General features: G+C 36.6%; 1 protein-coding gene across 1 annotated transcript; it reads right to left on the bottom strand.

Moving 5' to 3' along the window:
- Positions 1-1,562: 1,562 nt before the first annotated feature.
- Positions 1,563-3,487, bottom strand: LOC115949932. Its single transcript, XM_031067192.1, has 3 exons — positions 3,137-3,487; positions 2,847-3,036; positions 1,563-2,234 (listed from the first exon to the last, which is right to left on the bottom strand). Exons 1-3 carry the CDS (start codon positions 3,269-3,271, stop codon positions 1,765-1,767), a joined length of 795 nt encoding a protein of 264 aa, XP_030923052.1. The 5' UTR covers positions 3,272-3,487; the 3' UTR covers positions 1,563-1,764.
- Positions 3,488-14,570: the final 11,083 nt, after the last annotated feature.

The following is a 14,570-nucleotide window of genomic DNA, read 5'->3' on the forward strand; positions in this document are numbered from 1 at the left end:
ATAGGATAAAAAATGGACTAAGAAATTCAATGAAAGGATCAAAACCATGAGATAAGGCTAACCGACTTTCTTAACATCAACATTTATAATAATGTAAATTTGGGATCCTAGAAAAGCTTTACTCAAATCCCAAACTATTCTTTTGAGGTAATCATTCAAAACACTCTTTCTTTCTCTCTCTCTCTCTCCCTCTCCTACCTATTGGTCCTGTTTGATACACTATTTTAAACACATATTTTTAGTTTTTAAACAACATTACACGTATTTTTACACACTTTTTCACCCACACGTATTTTCAAAAAAACTGAAAATTGTTGTTTAAACACACGTACCAAATGGGCTTCAACTCCTTAAGCTTTAAGCCATACTACTGGAATTCACATTAATATGGGTAGTACCTTAAGGGTCTGTTTGGTTGGAGGGGTGAAAAAGTGGGAGGATAGAAAAGATTTTATTTTCTCTCTTTTTTGTTTGGTTGGAAGTAGAAAATTGGAGAGATAGAAAAAATGAGTTTGAATAAATTTCCTCGTATACCCTTGTTAAAGAATGATGCCAAATTATTAAAAAAAAAAATGACAAATAACCACACAAAAAAGAGTAATCACCCAAAATTTTTTATAAAAATAAAAAACATATTCCAAAAAAAATCACATCCAGTAAAAATAAAAATAAAATATCATGCCCAAGCCCTAAAAATTTAAAAAGTAAAAAAAAAGTGACAACTGGCAATGTAATTGCCCAGAAAAAGAAAAGAAAAAAGCAAAAAAAAAGGGGCAACGTTGCTGCCTAGGGAAGAGATAAGAAAGAAAAAAAAATGTAACTTAAATTGAGGGTATTTGTGTAAAGTGCATCTTTCAGCACTTTTCCTCCTCCCAAATTGGGAGGATAAAAAAAGGTGAGTCTGGAGGAAAAATTTCTCTCCTATTTTCTGTCTCTCTTGTTTTCTTTCCTCAACCAAATGGTAAAAAATGACATTTTTCAAATTTTTTTCCTCTCATTTTTTTTCATCATTTCTGTTTTCATCCCAACCAAACATTCCCTAAATGTCAAAACGTGACTATTACTCCCAAACTAGCTAGGAAATGAAAATTTCCTGTTAGGTCACCCTCCTTTGTTGTCATGACTCATCCAGCACAAAATGCAAAGCTTAGAGCCCATTCATGAATCTCATCAAACAATTAAGATTTGAAAATAAAAGCGTATCCAAATTTATTTTTTACAGGCATTTAAAAATAAAATAAAAAAACTTAGAAAATATCATTCATAAGAGAGATTCTGTGATTATATTCATTTTGGTTTCAAATTTTTTTATCCAAAAGTCACAATGGACCCCAAAAACCTTGTAGTTGAATTGATACATCCTCATATACAAAATACTTGAGGGTCTGGAGATAAAAAAATTCGAGTTGTGAGGTTAGCAATAATCCAAATTGAGAGGGTACTACATACATTAAATAACTAACTAATCCAAAGCAAAGAACCATGATTGAGAATTGAGATGTTGGTGCCATTTCTCATATCTCAGCAAAAAATGGACCCAAGAACCTAGAATTTTGATAAATAGATAAAAATAAATGTAACAAAAATGAAAGAGAAAGAAAAGAAATCGCAGACAAATTGAATTGCTCTCATGCCTCGGTACAAAAAGGATCTAAGTAATACACAAATACTTGGACAAAAAGACCCAAAAAGAAAAAAAAAAGGACCAAAATTGGGCATCCACGGCCTATGCCAAAATTAGAACCCAAGAACCAAAAATCAAAGTCAGCAACAATTTATGCTCATGTTAGAAAACTGACTAGACAAGCCAGACCCACCAGCCAAATTGCTTCTCTTGGACTTGTTCACCATTGGAGGTGAAGGTGCCCACTTGCTGTAATTTTGTGCATCACCTTTTGTTTCTCTATTACTGTTCTCTGATGATCCTACTGCATTAGGGAGTTTGTGACAGGCAGAGAGCCATTTAGACTGCATGTAAGTGATAGTCCTCCAAGGGGGTATGTGGAGGCCTCTCTCTCTAAGGGACTGTTTGGCAGCTGGGCATAGAATTGAGATTATCTTGTTGAGCTTGTCCTCAGTCCCTACAAAGATGTGTGGGAGTATATTTGTGAGCTCCTTGTAGGTTGGTGTAGGCCTTGCTAGCTCAAACTGTGACCTGAAGTCTATATCCACTATGAGCCTCATTGGATCACCATTTTCATTTTTCATTGTGATATCAATGTAGTCATAATCACCTGTTAAAAAAAAAAAAAAAAAAAAAAAAACCCAAGAATAGTGTTAAGTTAACCCAAGTGGGATCCACACCAAAAACACCTGAACTTGAGCGCGTATCTCCCACGCGCTTCAAATTTGGGTGACCAAAACGATTCAAAGATGCACTTGGTAACAACTTATTAGAATTTCCTCAGGAAGATAAGGATGTTCGAACAGATATGCATGTAGTGGGACATATACATATTCTCAAGAACAACAATTCTTTTCAAAGGTTTACCATATAAAAGTTTTTTTTTTTTTTTAACTTCATGATATGTCTTTCTGGGCATTTTCCTCTTTTTGGGAACTGAACCATAAATGACAAATTGCATATCAACTTTCACAAGCCGTATTATAGTACTTATACAAAAATGTTTTGTTTGTGCTAAAACCGAACACAACTTTAATTTCTAACCAAAGTGGAAACATTATTATTAGAGTTGTGGAATAGAAGGGACATATATAAGGAATTTGATGCAAAAAATAAGAAATTGACAAATTGAGTGAGCCACAAAAGAGGGGTATATATATATATATATATATAGAGAGAGAGAGAGAGAGAGAGAGAGAGAGAGAGAGAGAGAGAGACACACCAGCTGGGCATCCCAAGGAAGTGAGCCAAGATGTTTGACATAGAGAAGCATTATAGCCATCTATTTTGTGCTTCATTACAAGCCACTTTTTCAGACTAGTCGTTTTCTTAGCGTCCCTTTTGTTTCTCATGTGCCTCAACACACACTCTAGGACCTCAGCCTCAGCCTGTGTCCTACTCCCAACAATCTCCTGAAACCACACAAAAATCAGCAAAATATATGCTCTCTCTCACACACAAAGAAAACCAACAAAACAAATATATAATAAATACAAGAAAAAACATATAAACCTGTAAAGTGAGATATTGCGTATGATAGTTAAGAGGAAGGCAGGTTGAGGAAGCAGAAAAAATGGGAGATGGTGATTCTGATTCTATAAAATCCTCTATCATCTGAACCAGTCTTTCCTCTTCTGAGCTGCTCATCTCTCTCTCTCTCTCTCTGTGCAGATGGAGCTTTGATTGATGTATTCTGTAATATTGGGGACTAGAAAAAGAAAGTAGAGATAAAGTTTGATTAGTTGTTGGGTGTTGTAGAAGACTAATAAGTAGAACATATATGGTTTTATTGTGGGGTTCTTGAAGATGGTGTTCAATTGTTTCTTTATATATATGGCAGACTCAGACTGGGGCATAGGGCGGTGGAAATCACATTCATATGGTGACAGATGAGGTCATTTGCATATATATATATATATATATATAGTAAATAAAAATAGAAGAAATGGTAAATATAATCCATAAATTAAAGGTGAGTAAAAATGTATGTGGGTAGCTCCAGTAGCTAGGGAATATTAATGGAGAATATTCCATATGTATATAAATATATAAGGTGAAAATGACACACACAAAAAAAGGTGGCATGGTATATGTATCTGATCCAGAAGCTACTTCAAAGATTATTCCAATTTTTTCACTTTTAACTGCTTAATATATAAGGGTAGATGGACCTTGTCATAGACCCTTAATAAGGGCTTTAATCAATTCCTTTGCGTACGGTACGTGTAAAGTGGGATTAATTGGGAGAAATCTTGCGGATGTGGTACGTACGTACGTACTCAACCTACGTTCTTGCGCTTAAGACCCTGATCGATCGTTTTAAAAAGGATGAAGCACTATCTGTTTACGCCAAAGATTTGTTGTATAGGAATTAATTAAGATTTAAGAACGACTCCATTTTGATGGATCGAATGATCTCACTCTCAGCACTCAGCACGCTGCAGATTTTTTTTTTTTTTTTTTTTCCAACGACTTGATCACTGTCGGTATTTGTTTTGATGCTTGAATAAGTAACCTGTTTACATATATATATATATATATATATATATATATATATATATATATATATATATATATATAATTCTGTGTGTAATCAATGGATTTTGTTATGAATGATTAAGGATATAATTGAATGAATGTGTATAATAGATGGATACCTCTTGAAGAGGTCATATGGATTTATGGAAGGACAATTTTTAGTTACAAAATTAGTTGTAGTCTTAACCTACAAATTTACTTAATATCTTTTTATTAGAGATGAATTTTGACAAATCTACCATTGGATTACATATTCTTCTTATATCTTCCATATTTGCAAAATTTCAAGAAAATTAAAGATCAATAGTTTTGTCATCAATAAATTTTTTAAATTTTAAGTTTTTGTAATTTAAAATTATGCACAAAATTAATCTTATGAATCATATAGTAAATAATATCTGATTGACACAAAATTTAACATGTGTATTAAGAGCGTAAAGAACATAAAATTCAATGGTTAGATTTTCAAAGTAAGTTGTAATATTTATTTTATTAAGTAAGTTTGTAGCATTCAATTACAACCAATTTTGTAGCTAAACTTGTCCTTTATGAAATTCAATTCATGGCCCTAGCCCCTCCCTCTCTCTCTCTCTCTGAGAATTTTCTCTCCCCTTTTTTCTCTCTAAAAATAAATTAGAAAAGATATTCATCTTTTTTATTATACATTTATAGAACGGTTCAAGTTAGTTTAAATGGTAAAATCTCTAATCCTGATTAAGTTTTGCTTGCTCAAAATATTAATTGGATTTTTGTTTCGTAATAAAAAGTAATTATCATAGTTATATATCTTTAAAAAAATTAACATGCATTTTCCGTTTTAATATATAAAATACATATACCATTTGAGCTTGCTAACAATGAGATTGAAAAAGAATTTTTTAGACCCAAAAGCCAAAGTTAATTTGCAATGAATTTGTCAATTAAGTTTCAGTTAACTAAATTATGTAGTTTGAATTATCAATATGAACAGCCACAAAATAACAAGTCACCAAACCGTAAAGCAAGGTAATAAAGGCAATAAAATATGAGACAGGCGATACGGTGAAGAAGTGCAAAATATATGGAGAACACTCCAGAAGAGAAAACATTGTGATGGTACCTTTATCCTAAATAAGCAATTCATTATAAAAGAAAAGTTTTACAATTTAGTCCAAACCCTTGATCTTAGAAACTACTCACTTGTTAACTTATCGATGCGACCCCACACTAGCTTCAAACCTTATGAACTCTTCGTACATGAACACCTTTATTCACAATTTGCATCCTTGATCATGATTAGATCCTCTAGCCGACTCCAGGGACCCTTCTTAAAAATTTGGATACTATAGTGCCACTCTGGATTAATTGGTTATGTGGTTTCAAACTTTGATCACACTATATGGAATAAATAGGCCTAAATATCCATAATTTATACTAATTTCATTGCTTCAGTTTCACTTTTTTCACACTTATGGATGCTTCTCATATATATCTATAATTTCAAACATGTTTTTTGTACTCTACTGCAACTAAATTATCTTGATATGTACTTTGTCATTTGATGTCTAAATTTTTTTACTTATTGCATTATTCTAGAAAAATGAATGTGCCTCAATCATTCATCTTTCAATTCACTTGCATGCAACTAGCTAGATAAAGGTTTCAATTGTTTTCTTGAGGCCATTGTGTGTGTGTGTGTGTGTGTGTGTGTGTGAATGGCTTTATCCAAAAAAATGTTAAAAAATAATAATAATCATGTGATACTTAGCATTATATTTTTCGATTGAGTTTGAGTTGCGCATTGTAAAACCCAAAATAAACAAGTAAACCAATAATGTTTTAATTTTATTATTTTTTTACCCAAAAAAAAAAAAAAAAAAAGGACAAGTAGAGGGTCAATGCCTTTAGGTCTAAAATTTGAGTTTGGGTTAGGTTGTCAAGTCTTGATCTCTTTTGCCACGTCTAATCGTATAATACATTATACTATTATAGACTTATTGATTATTATATTGTTATGGAATTTGTCAATTTAAAACCTAACAAAGATAATTTGTTTAAGTCCAAACTCATCTTAAATGGAATAATATTTCATTTTTTGATAGAGTTCTAACCTATGACATTAGCTTCTAATGATTATACATTTTATCATCATATCAAAATACCAATCGGTTTTTGGTGTAGACGGTAATTGAAATCAATAATATATATTTTATTTGATTTCTAATTAGTCAGGTAATATTTGTGATTTTATTCTCTCTTTTTTATATAGATTATTTGTGATTTTATTCCATTTGGTCACAACTGTGATATTTTTGGTAGATCATACTACATTTATTATAAACTTACTATATTTTAGTTTGTATGGATATGATGTATTATTAAGTTTTATTCTTCTGAATTTGAAAGTTAGACAATTCCTTTGCATGCATTCAAAAAAAAAAAAAAAAAATGAACATTCAAATTTTTAGTGGGTTCCAATTAAATAAACTAACAAAATTTCATGCTATCTAATAACCATTTAGTGTATGAATCTAATAATAAAGAACAATTATCATGAAGCGGATATCATATATTCAAATCTTATTTATTTAAAAATAATAGTAGTAACATCTCAAACTTTACACTTGACATGCCATAATTAATTTACATTAACTTATGACAAAATATACTCCATTTCATTATGCCTTAATTTAAATGCTAGAATGGAGTTTGGTTCTTGGCATACTTGTTATGTCCATTGTTTCTTAGGAAAATCAACAAAAATAATTTCTCACTTCCTTAATCTTGCAACCATTGAAGTGTCCAGAACCTTGTAGATCAACAATCAAACAAAATCTAAAAATAATAAAAATAAATAATAATTAAAACCTTATCTAAGCAACAAAACATTCAGAATATTATATGCAAATTAATTTTCTCGTTTTTCACTTTTATACTACCAACCTATATGTGAATCAAGTAATCAACCTTGCTACCAGCAAAGAATTTTTCACCCACAAATTCACACTCTCATCGCTCACATGCACCTCACTTGGGTTCACCACAATACAAAATGAAAAAAGTGTGAATTTTTTACCTTAAACATGAACTCTAGTTTCATACTATATTTTTATATTAGTTACAGGAAAAAGGACCACAAATTGTCCTTTGGATCTAAGTGGCCTGTCTAAAACAGTCAAATGATTGGGTAATATCTCGGCAGTCAGCACTTTCTTCTTGGAACTAAAATAAAACTTTATAAATTTATCAAAAAAGAATACAAAATTATATAAAAAAGATGAAAATCTTATGAGACTTTTCACTTGTGAATTTGAATTGGTTTTCCCTTGTCCAATTACAAGTCTTACCCAACCATCTTCAAATTTCTTGATATATTTATTTCATTTTATCTAAAGAACGTCTTTTTTTTTTTTTTTTTTTTTTTTGTGTGTGAATAATTTAGTAGTTACAATATTGGGAGGGTGAGGATTTAAATTCCTTCTTTATTGAAAATTTCAAAAAGGACTCATTGAAGTACAAGGATCTTGACATGTCTATTTTATTTTATTTTTATATTTCGATAGTTGGAAGTAGGGGGATTTCAATTTTGAACCTTGAACATCTTCGTTGAAAACGCAAAAATGTCAGTTGAGCTACAAAACTTAGGTAATGCTAAAAACTAATGACAAAACTAGGGTATGAGGGGGCCTAAAGAGATAGAATTTATAATCAGAATTTAAAGTCCTTAAATTATGTCTAAAATTTCTCTTGAAATTTAAAGTCCAAACACTTATCTCCCAAAAAGCATAAAATTTCCTCACTCTCTTTTTTCTTTTCTTCACAATCAATGAGTCAAATACTATGGTTACTACCTCAATTAACGCTCTGTTTGTTTTAGTATTAGCATTTTTTGAAAAATGGTTCATTTTCCAAATAGGATTTTCAGGGAAACTATTTCATTTTCTAGTATTTGGTAATGACCATGAAAATGAGCTTAGAATGTTTTCTGGTGTTTGGAAAGCAATTTTTTTATAAAATATTTCTTATATAATTTAAAACATGTGTATTATGTAAACCAACTAATGTCATCAATATAAATAAAAAAACCAAGAATTAATTTGGTTTTTGTAGGGTCACGTTTTGCAGCCCAAGCCCAATATGAATGAGATCTTGGACCAGTGAACCCGGTACAATAAATTTGTAGAGAGTGGAATGAAGAGCTAGGCTTTAGTGTATGGACAACGGCTAACGTGGCATTTATCACGGTGAAACAAGGATGAACTGGGTTTGTCATAAAGGATTGGTCCTCGACACGGCCCGAGGAGCTTCTTCTGGAGTCTCCTGAGTGATAGGGGTTCTCGCGCCCCCCCCCCCCTTCCTTCTGCTTCCCTTCACCCTTTTTTATAGTAGTTTCCTTCCTCCTGAATTGAGTTTCTAGTGTTGATACTTGTCCCATCCGCATTTTCCCCAAGTTGTTGGAAATGGTTGTAAAGGCAGAAAAACATGGCTATGTCAGGTACAAGGCCCTGAGTGCAATAATGGCGGTGGAGTGGTTGTAAAGGCAGAAAAGCATGGCTATGTCAGGTGCAAGGCACTAAATGCAATAGTGACAGCTTTTCCCTTAGACATTTCTATTTTCTCCGTTGTCTTTTTCAGTTTTAGTGCTTTTCCTGTTCCATGGAGTGACCTGGAGTGACTCTCTTAGTAATAAGTCGTTCCCTTTGTCCTTGGCCATATCTGGCCGAGGAGGGGTTCTTTCCATGGCCGAGAAGGGGTTCTTCCTTTGATTGGGCCCTTGACCCAATGTAGACATTGACATGGGCTTCTCGATCTTTTACTCCCCATAATAGCCCCTCGAGATTCTTCTTTAATTTCTTCTCCATGGGAGGAAAGGAGGATCTCGATGTAATGATTGCCCTTTCTTGCCCATTTTGCACTATTTCGGGTTGTGAGACATCCTTTTAGTTTATTCGCAGATCCTTGAGTTTTGCGGGAGTTTTAGGCTCTTAACTCTTCAAATGTTCCCAAGGGCCCCACCAAAGCAGTGATTGAGATTTAGGGAGTGAAATGGTCAAGGATGAGGGTGAGGGTGAAGGAATCAAGCCCTCTTCAAAAGCCGAGGGCGTCATCGAGATTCAAAATGACACAGCTAAGGCAAGGGAGGCAGAGGCCAAAGATATTTCTCCCCTTCGATTGGACAAGAAAGAAGCCTCTCTTCCTTCAGCCAAAATCTGAAACAGGTGTAGATCGCATTAGATTTTTGGTGCCGTAAAATTTGGATTTCACCCGACGTCGTGTGTCACGCGTGTGCGGATTTGGACTTATCATCGCCGGTATCATCCATACTTGCTTGATTGTTGCTAGAGCAATACTTGCTCGATCGCTGCTACAACAAGAATGTGGATTTGGCGTTTCTACTTCTTCTTCTCTCCCATCGCTGGTGTCATCCATACTTGCTCGATTGCTACTGAAGCAAGATTGTGGATCTGGCATCTCTGCTTCTTTTTCTTTCCCAACGCCGGTACCATCCATACTTGCTCGATTGCTGCCAAAACAAGAGGATTTATCGCTCTCGTGGACTGCTTTTTATAGTTAGCTTTTGAAATAGACTTGTCTATGCCCTTGTATGTACAATGTACTTCTTCTTTATCTAATAAAAAGATGACTTTATTTTACTTTGTGAACCTTTCCTTTTCTGGACAATTGTTTTATGAATGGGTGTGTTGGTGCCTTTTCTTTCGAATAGCATTTAGGATTGATGCCACTGATGGTAAAGAGTTGTCACCCCGAATTTGTCAAAACTGACGAGCTCACGACCGCTAACTTTAAACAAGTTAACTATATAGGACTAACCAGGAAAGCAATTGCGTGCTCTACATTGCAAATAGTGCAACCGCCCAAGGACGTGCTATTTAAAGTAAACAGTCTGAGGGGATCATCGGGTACTAAGGTTCTTTTCAATGTTTACGATGATGTTTATAGCTTTAGCTTGCTTTAGGTGTCTAGTCCGAGGACCGAGGCATGATTGAATTTAGCTTAAACGCTTAGAAAGTTGCCAGTGCGTGCTAGTTTCCACAAATTAGGAGGTCCGAGGATCATGCAAGACCTTGTTTCTGTCTAGGACTTGGGTTCGTCTTTGAAGTGACTAGTTTCCCCATAGGTTTGAGTCCGAGGACCAAGCAGGACCTTGGTTCTGTCTAACACTTAGATTCTTCTTTGAAGTAACTAGTTTCCTCATAGGTTTGAGTCCGAGGACCATGCAAGACCTTAGTTCTGTCTAGCACTTAGATTCGTCTTTGAAGTGATTAGTTTCCCCATAGGTTTAAGTCCAAGAATTATACAAGACCTTGGTTCTGTCTAGGACTTGGGTTCGTCTTTCAAGTGACTAGTTTCCCCATAGGTTTGAGTCCGAGGAGCATGCAAGATCTTGGTTCTGTCTAGCACTTAGATTCATCTTTGAAGTGACTAGTTTCCTTATAGGTTTGAGTTCGAGGACCATGCAAGACCTTAGTTCTGTCTAGGACTTGGGTTCGTCTTTGAAGTGACTAGTTTCCCCATAGGTTTGAGTCTGAGGACTATGCAAGACCTTGATTCTGTCTAGGACTTGGGTTCATCTTTGAAGTGACTAGTTTCCCCATAGGTTTGAGTCCGAGGACCATGCAAGACCTTGGTTCTGTCTAGTACTTAGGTTTTTCCTTGAAGTGACTAGTTTCCCCATAGGTTTGAGTTCGAGGACCATGCAAGACCTTGGTTATTTCTAGCACTTAGATTCTTTTTTGAAGTAACTAGTTTCCCCATAGGTTTGAGTCTGAGGACCATGCAAGACCTTGGTTCTATCTAGGACTTAGGTTCATCTTTGAAGTAACTAGTTTCCTCGTAGATTTGAGTCCGAGGACCATGCAAGACCTTGGTTCTGTCTAAGACTTGGGTTCGTCTTTGAAGTGACTAGTTTCCCCACAGGTTTGAGTCTGAGGACCATGCAAGACCTTGGTTCTGTGTAGTACTTAGGTTTTTCCATGAAATGACTAGTTTCCCCATAGGTTTGAGTCCGAGGACCATGCAAGACCTTGATTTTGTCTATTACTTAGATTCTTCTTTGAAGTAACTAGTTTTCCCATAGGTTTGAGTCCGAGGACCATGCAAGACCTTGGTTTTGTCTATTACTTAGGTTTTTCCTTGAAGTGACTAGTTTCCCCATAGGTTTGAGTTCGAGGACCATGCAAGACCTTGGTTCTATCTAGTATTTAGGTTTTTCCTTGAGCCGGGCTACTAGACCTACGAGAACTAGCCCCTTGACGTATGTACGGGGCATATACTTGATGTCGAAAGCCCCTAGAACTGCACCCCATTTAGCAACCCTCTCCGCGTAATCAGTACCTCGAAGAGTAGCCCTGTGCGGAGGCTGAGTTTTGACAATAACTGTGTATTCTTGGAAATGATGGGGAGGCTTCCGTGTAGCATGTACCACCGTTGAAATGATCCTCTCGAGGGACTCTTGCTGATTGGAGCTTGATCCCACCAAGATTAACCGTTGCATTCGTTAATGAACAAGCCCTTCCCACAGACGGCATCAATTGTAGGGTCACATTTTGTAGCCCAAGCCTAAGATGTATGGGATCTTGGACTAGTGAGTCCGGTACAATAAATTTGTAGAGAGAGGCACTCCGAGTCACTCCATGGAACGGGAAAAGCACTAAAACAGAAAAGGACAACAGGGAAAATTGAAATGTCTAAGGGAAAAGCTGTCACTATTGCATTCAGTGCCTTGCACCTGACATAGCTATGATTTTCTGCCTTTACAACCACTCCCAACAACTTGGGGGAAAGGCGGATGGGACAAGTATCAGTACTAGGAACCGAATTCAAGAGGAAGGAAACTACTATAAAAGAGGGTGAAGGGAAGCAGAAGAGAGGGGGGGCGCGAGAACCCCTATCACTCAGTAGACTCCAGAAAAAGCTCATTTGGCCGTGCCGAGGACCAACCCTCTATGACAAACCCAGTTCATCCTTCCTTCACCGTGATAAATGCCACGTTAGCCATTGCCCATGCACTAAAGTCTAGCTCTTCATCCCACTCTCAACAAATTTATTGTACCGGGCTCACTGGTCCAAGATCTCATACATCTTGGGCTTGGGTTGCAAAACGTGACCCTACAATTGGCACCATTTGTGGGGAGGGCTTGTGCATTAGCGAATGCAACGGTTAATCATGGTGGGATCAAGCTCCTATCAGCAAGAGTCCCTTGAGAGGATCATTTCGATGGTGGTACATGCTACACGGAAGCTTCCCCATCATTTCCAAGAATACACAGTTATTGTCATAACTCAGCTTCCGCACAAGGCTACTCTTCGAGGTACTGATTATGTGGAGGGGTTGCTAAATGAGGCGCAGTTCTAGGGGCTTCTGACGTCAAGTATATGCCCCGTACATATGTCAAGGGGCTAGTTCTCGTGGGTCTAGTAGCCCAGCTCAAGGAAAAACCTAAGTACTAGATAGAACCAAAGTCTTGCATGGTCCTTGGACTCAAACCTATGGGGAAACTAGTCACTCCAAGGAAAAACCTATGTACTAGACAGAACTAAGGTCTTGCATGGTCCTCGGACTCAAACCTATGGGGAAACTAGTTACTTCAAAGAAAAATCTAAGTGCTAGACAAAACAATGGTTTTGCATGGTCCTTGGACTCAAATCTATGGGGAAACTTGTCACTTCAAGGAAAAACCTAAGTACTAGACAGAACAAAGGTCTTGCATGGTCCTCAGACTCAAACTTATGGGGGAAACTAGTTACTTCAAGGAAAAACCTAAGTACTAGACAAAACCAAGGTTTTGCATGGTCCTCAGACTCAAACTTATGGGGAAACTAGTTACTTCAAAGAAGAATCTAAGTGCTAGACAGAACCAATGTCTTGCATGGTCCTTGGACTCAAACCTATGGGGAAACTAGTCACTTCAAGGAAAAACCTAAGTACTAGACAGAACCAAGGTCTTGCATGGTCCTTGGACTCAAACTTATAAGGAAACTAGTTACTTCAAAGAAGAATCTAAGTACTAGACAGAACCAAGGTTTTGCATGGTCCTCGGACTCAAACCTATGGGGAAACTAGTTACTTCAAGGAAAAACCAAAGTACTAGATAGAACCAATGTCTAGCATGGTCCTTGGACTCAAACCTATGGGGGAACTAGTTACTTCAAAGAAGAATCTAAGTGCTAGACAGAACCAAGGTCTTGCATGGTCCTCGAACTCAAACCTCTAGGGAAACTAGTCACTTCAAAGACGAATCTAAATGCTAGAAAGAACTGAGGTCTTGTATGGTCCTCGGACTCAAACTTATGGGGAAACTAATTACTTCAAAGAAGAATCTAAGTGCTAGATAGAACCAAGGTCTTCCATGGTCCTCGGACTCAAACCTCTGAGGAAACTAGTCACTTCAAAGACGGACTCAAGTCCTAAGCAGAACCAAGATCTTGCATAGTCCTCGAACTTAAACCTATGGGGAAATTAGTCACTTCAAAGACGAACCCAATTCCTAGACAGAATCAAGGTCTTGCATGGTCCTCGAACTCAAACCAACGGGGAAACTAGTTATTTCAAAGAAGAATCCAAGTGCTAGACAGAACGAAGGTCTTGCATGGTCCTCGGACTCAAACCTCTGGGGAAACTAGTCACTTTAAAGACGAACCCAAGTCCTAGATAGAACCAAGGTCTTATATGGTCCTCAGACTCAAACCTATGAGGAAACTAGTTACTTCAAAGAAGAATCTAAATGCTAGACAGAACCAAATTCTTGCATGGTCCTCGGACTCAAACCTATGGGGAAACTAGTCACTTCAAAGACGAATGTAAGTGCTAGACAGAATCAAGGTCTTGCATGGTTCTCGGGCTCAAACTTATGGGGGAAACTAGTTACTTCAAAGAAGAATCTAAGTGCTAGACAGAACCAAGGTCCTGTTTAGTCTTCGGACTCAAACCTAGACAGGACCAAGATCTTGCATGGTCTTCGGACCTCTTGCTTTGTGGAAACTAGCAAGCACTGGCAACTTTCTAAGCGGTTAAGCTAAATTCAATCATGCCTCGGTCTTCGGACTAAACGCCTAAAGCAAGTTAAAGCTATAAACATCATCGTAAACGTTGAAAATATTTTGCCGCACCAAGAATCTGATGCGACCTACACCTACTTCGGATTTTGGTTGAAGGAAGAAAGACTTCTTTCTTGTCCAGTCGAAGGGGAGAAATATCTTTGGCCTCTGCCTCCCTTACCTTAACCGTGTCATTCTAAATCTTGGCGATGCTCGTGGCTTCTGAAGAGGGCTTGATTCCTTCACCCTCACCCTCATCCTTGACCATTTCACTCCCTAAATCTCAATCACTACTTTGGTAGGGCCCTTGGGAACATTTGAAGAGTTAAGAGCCTAAAACTCCTACAGAACTCAAGGATCTACGAATAAA

The sequence above is a fragment of the Quercus lobata genome, chromosome 6, assembly GCF_001633185.2.
Source record: "Quercus lobata isolate SW786 chromosome 6, ValleyOak3.0 Primary Assembly, whole genome shotgun sequence".
Taxonomy (NCBI): Eukaryota; Viridiplantae; Streptophyta; class Magnoliopsida; order Fagales; family Fagaceae; genus Quercus; species Quercus lobata.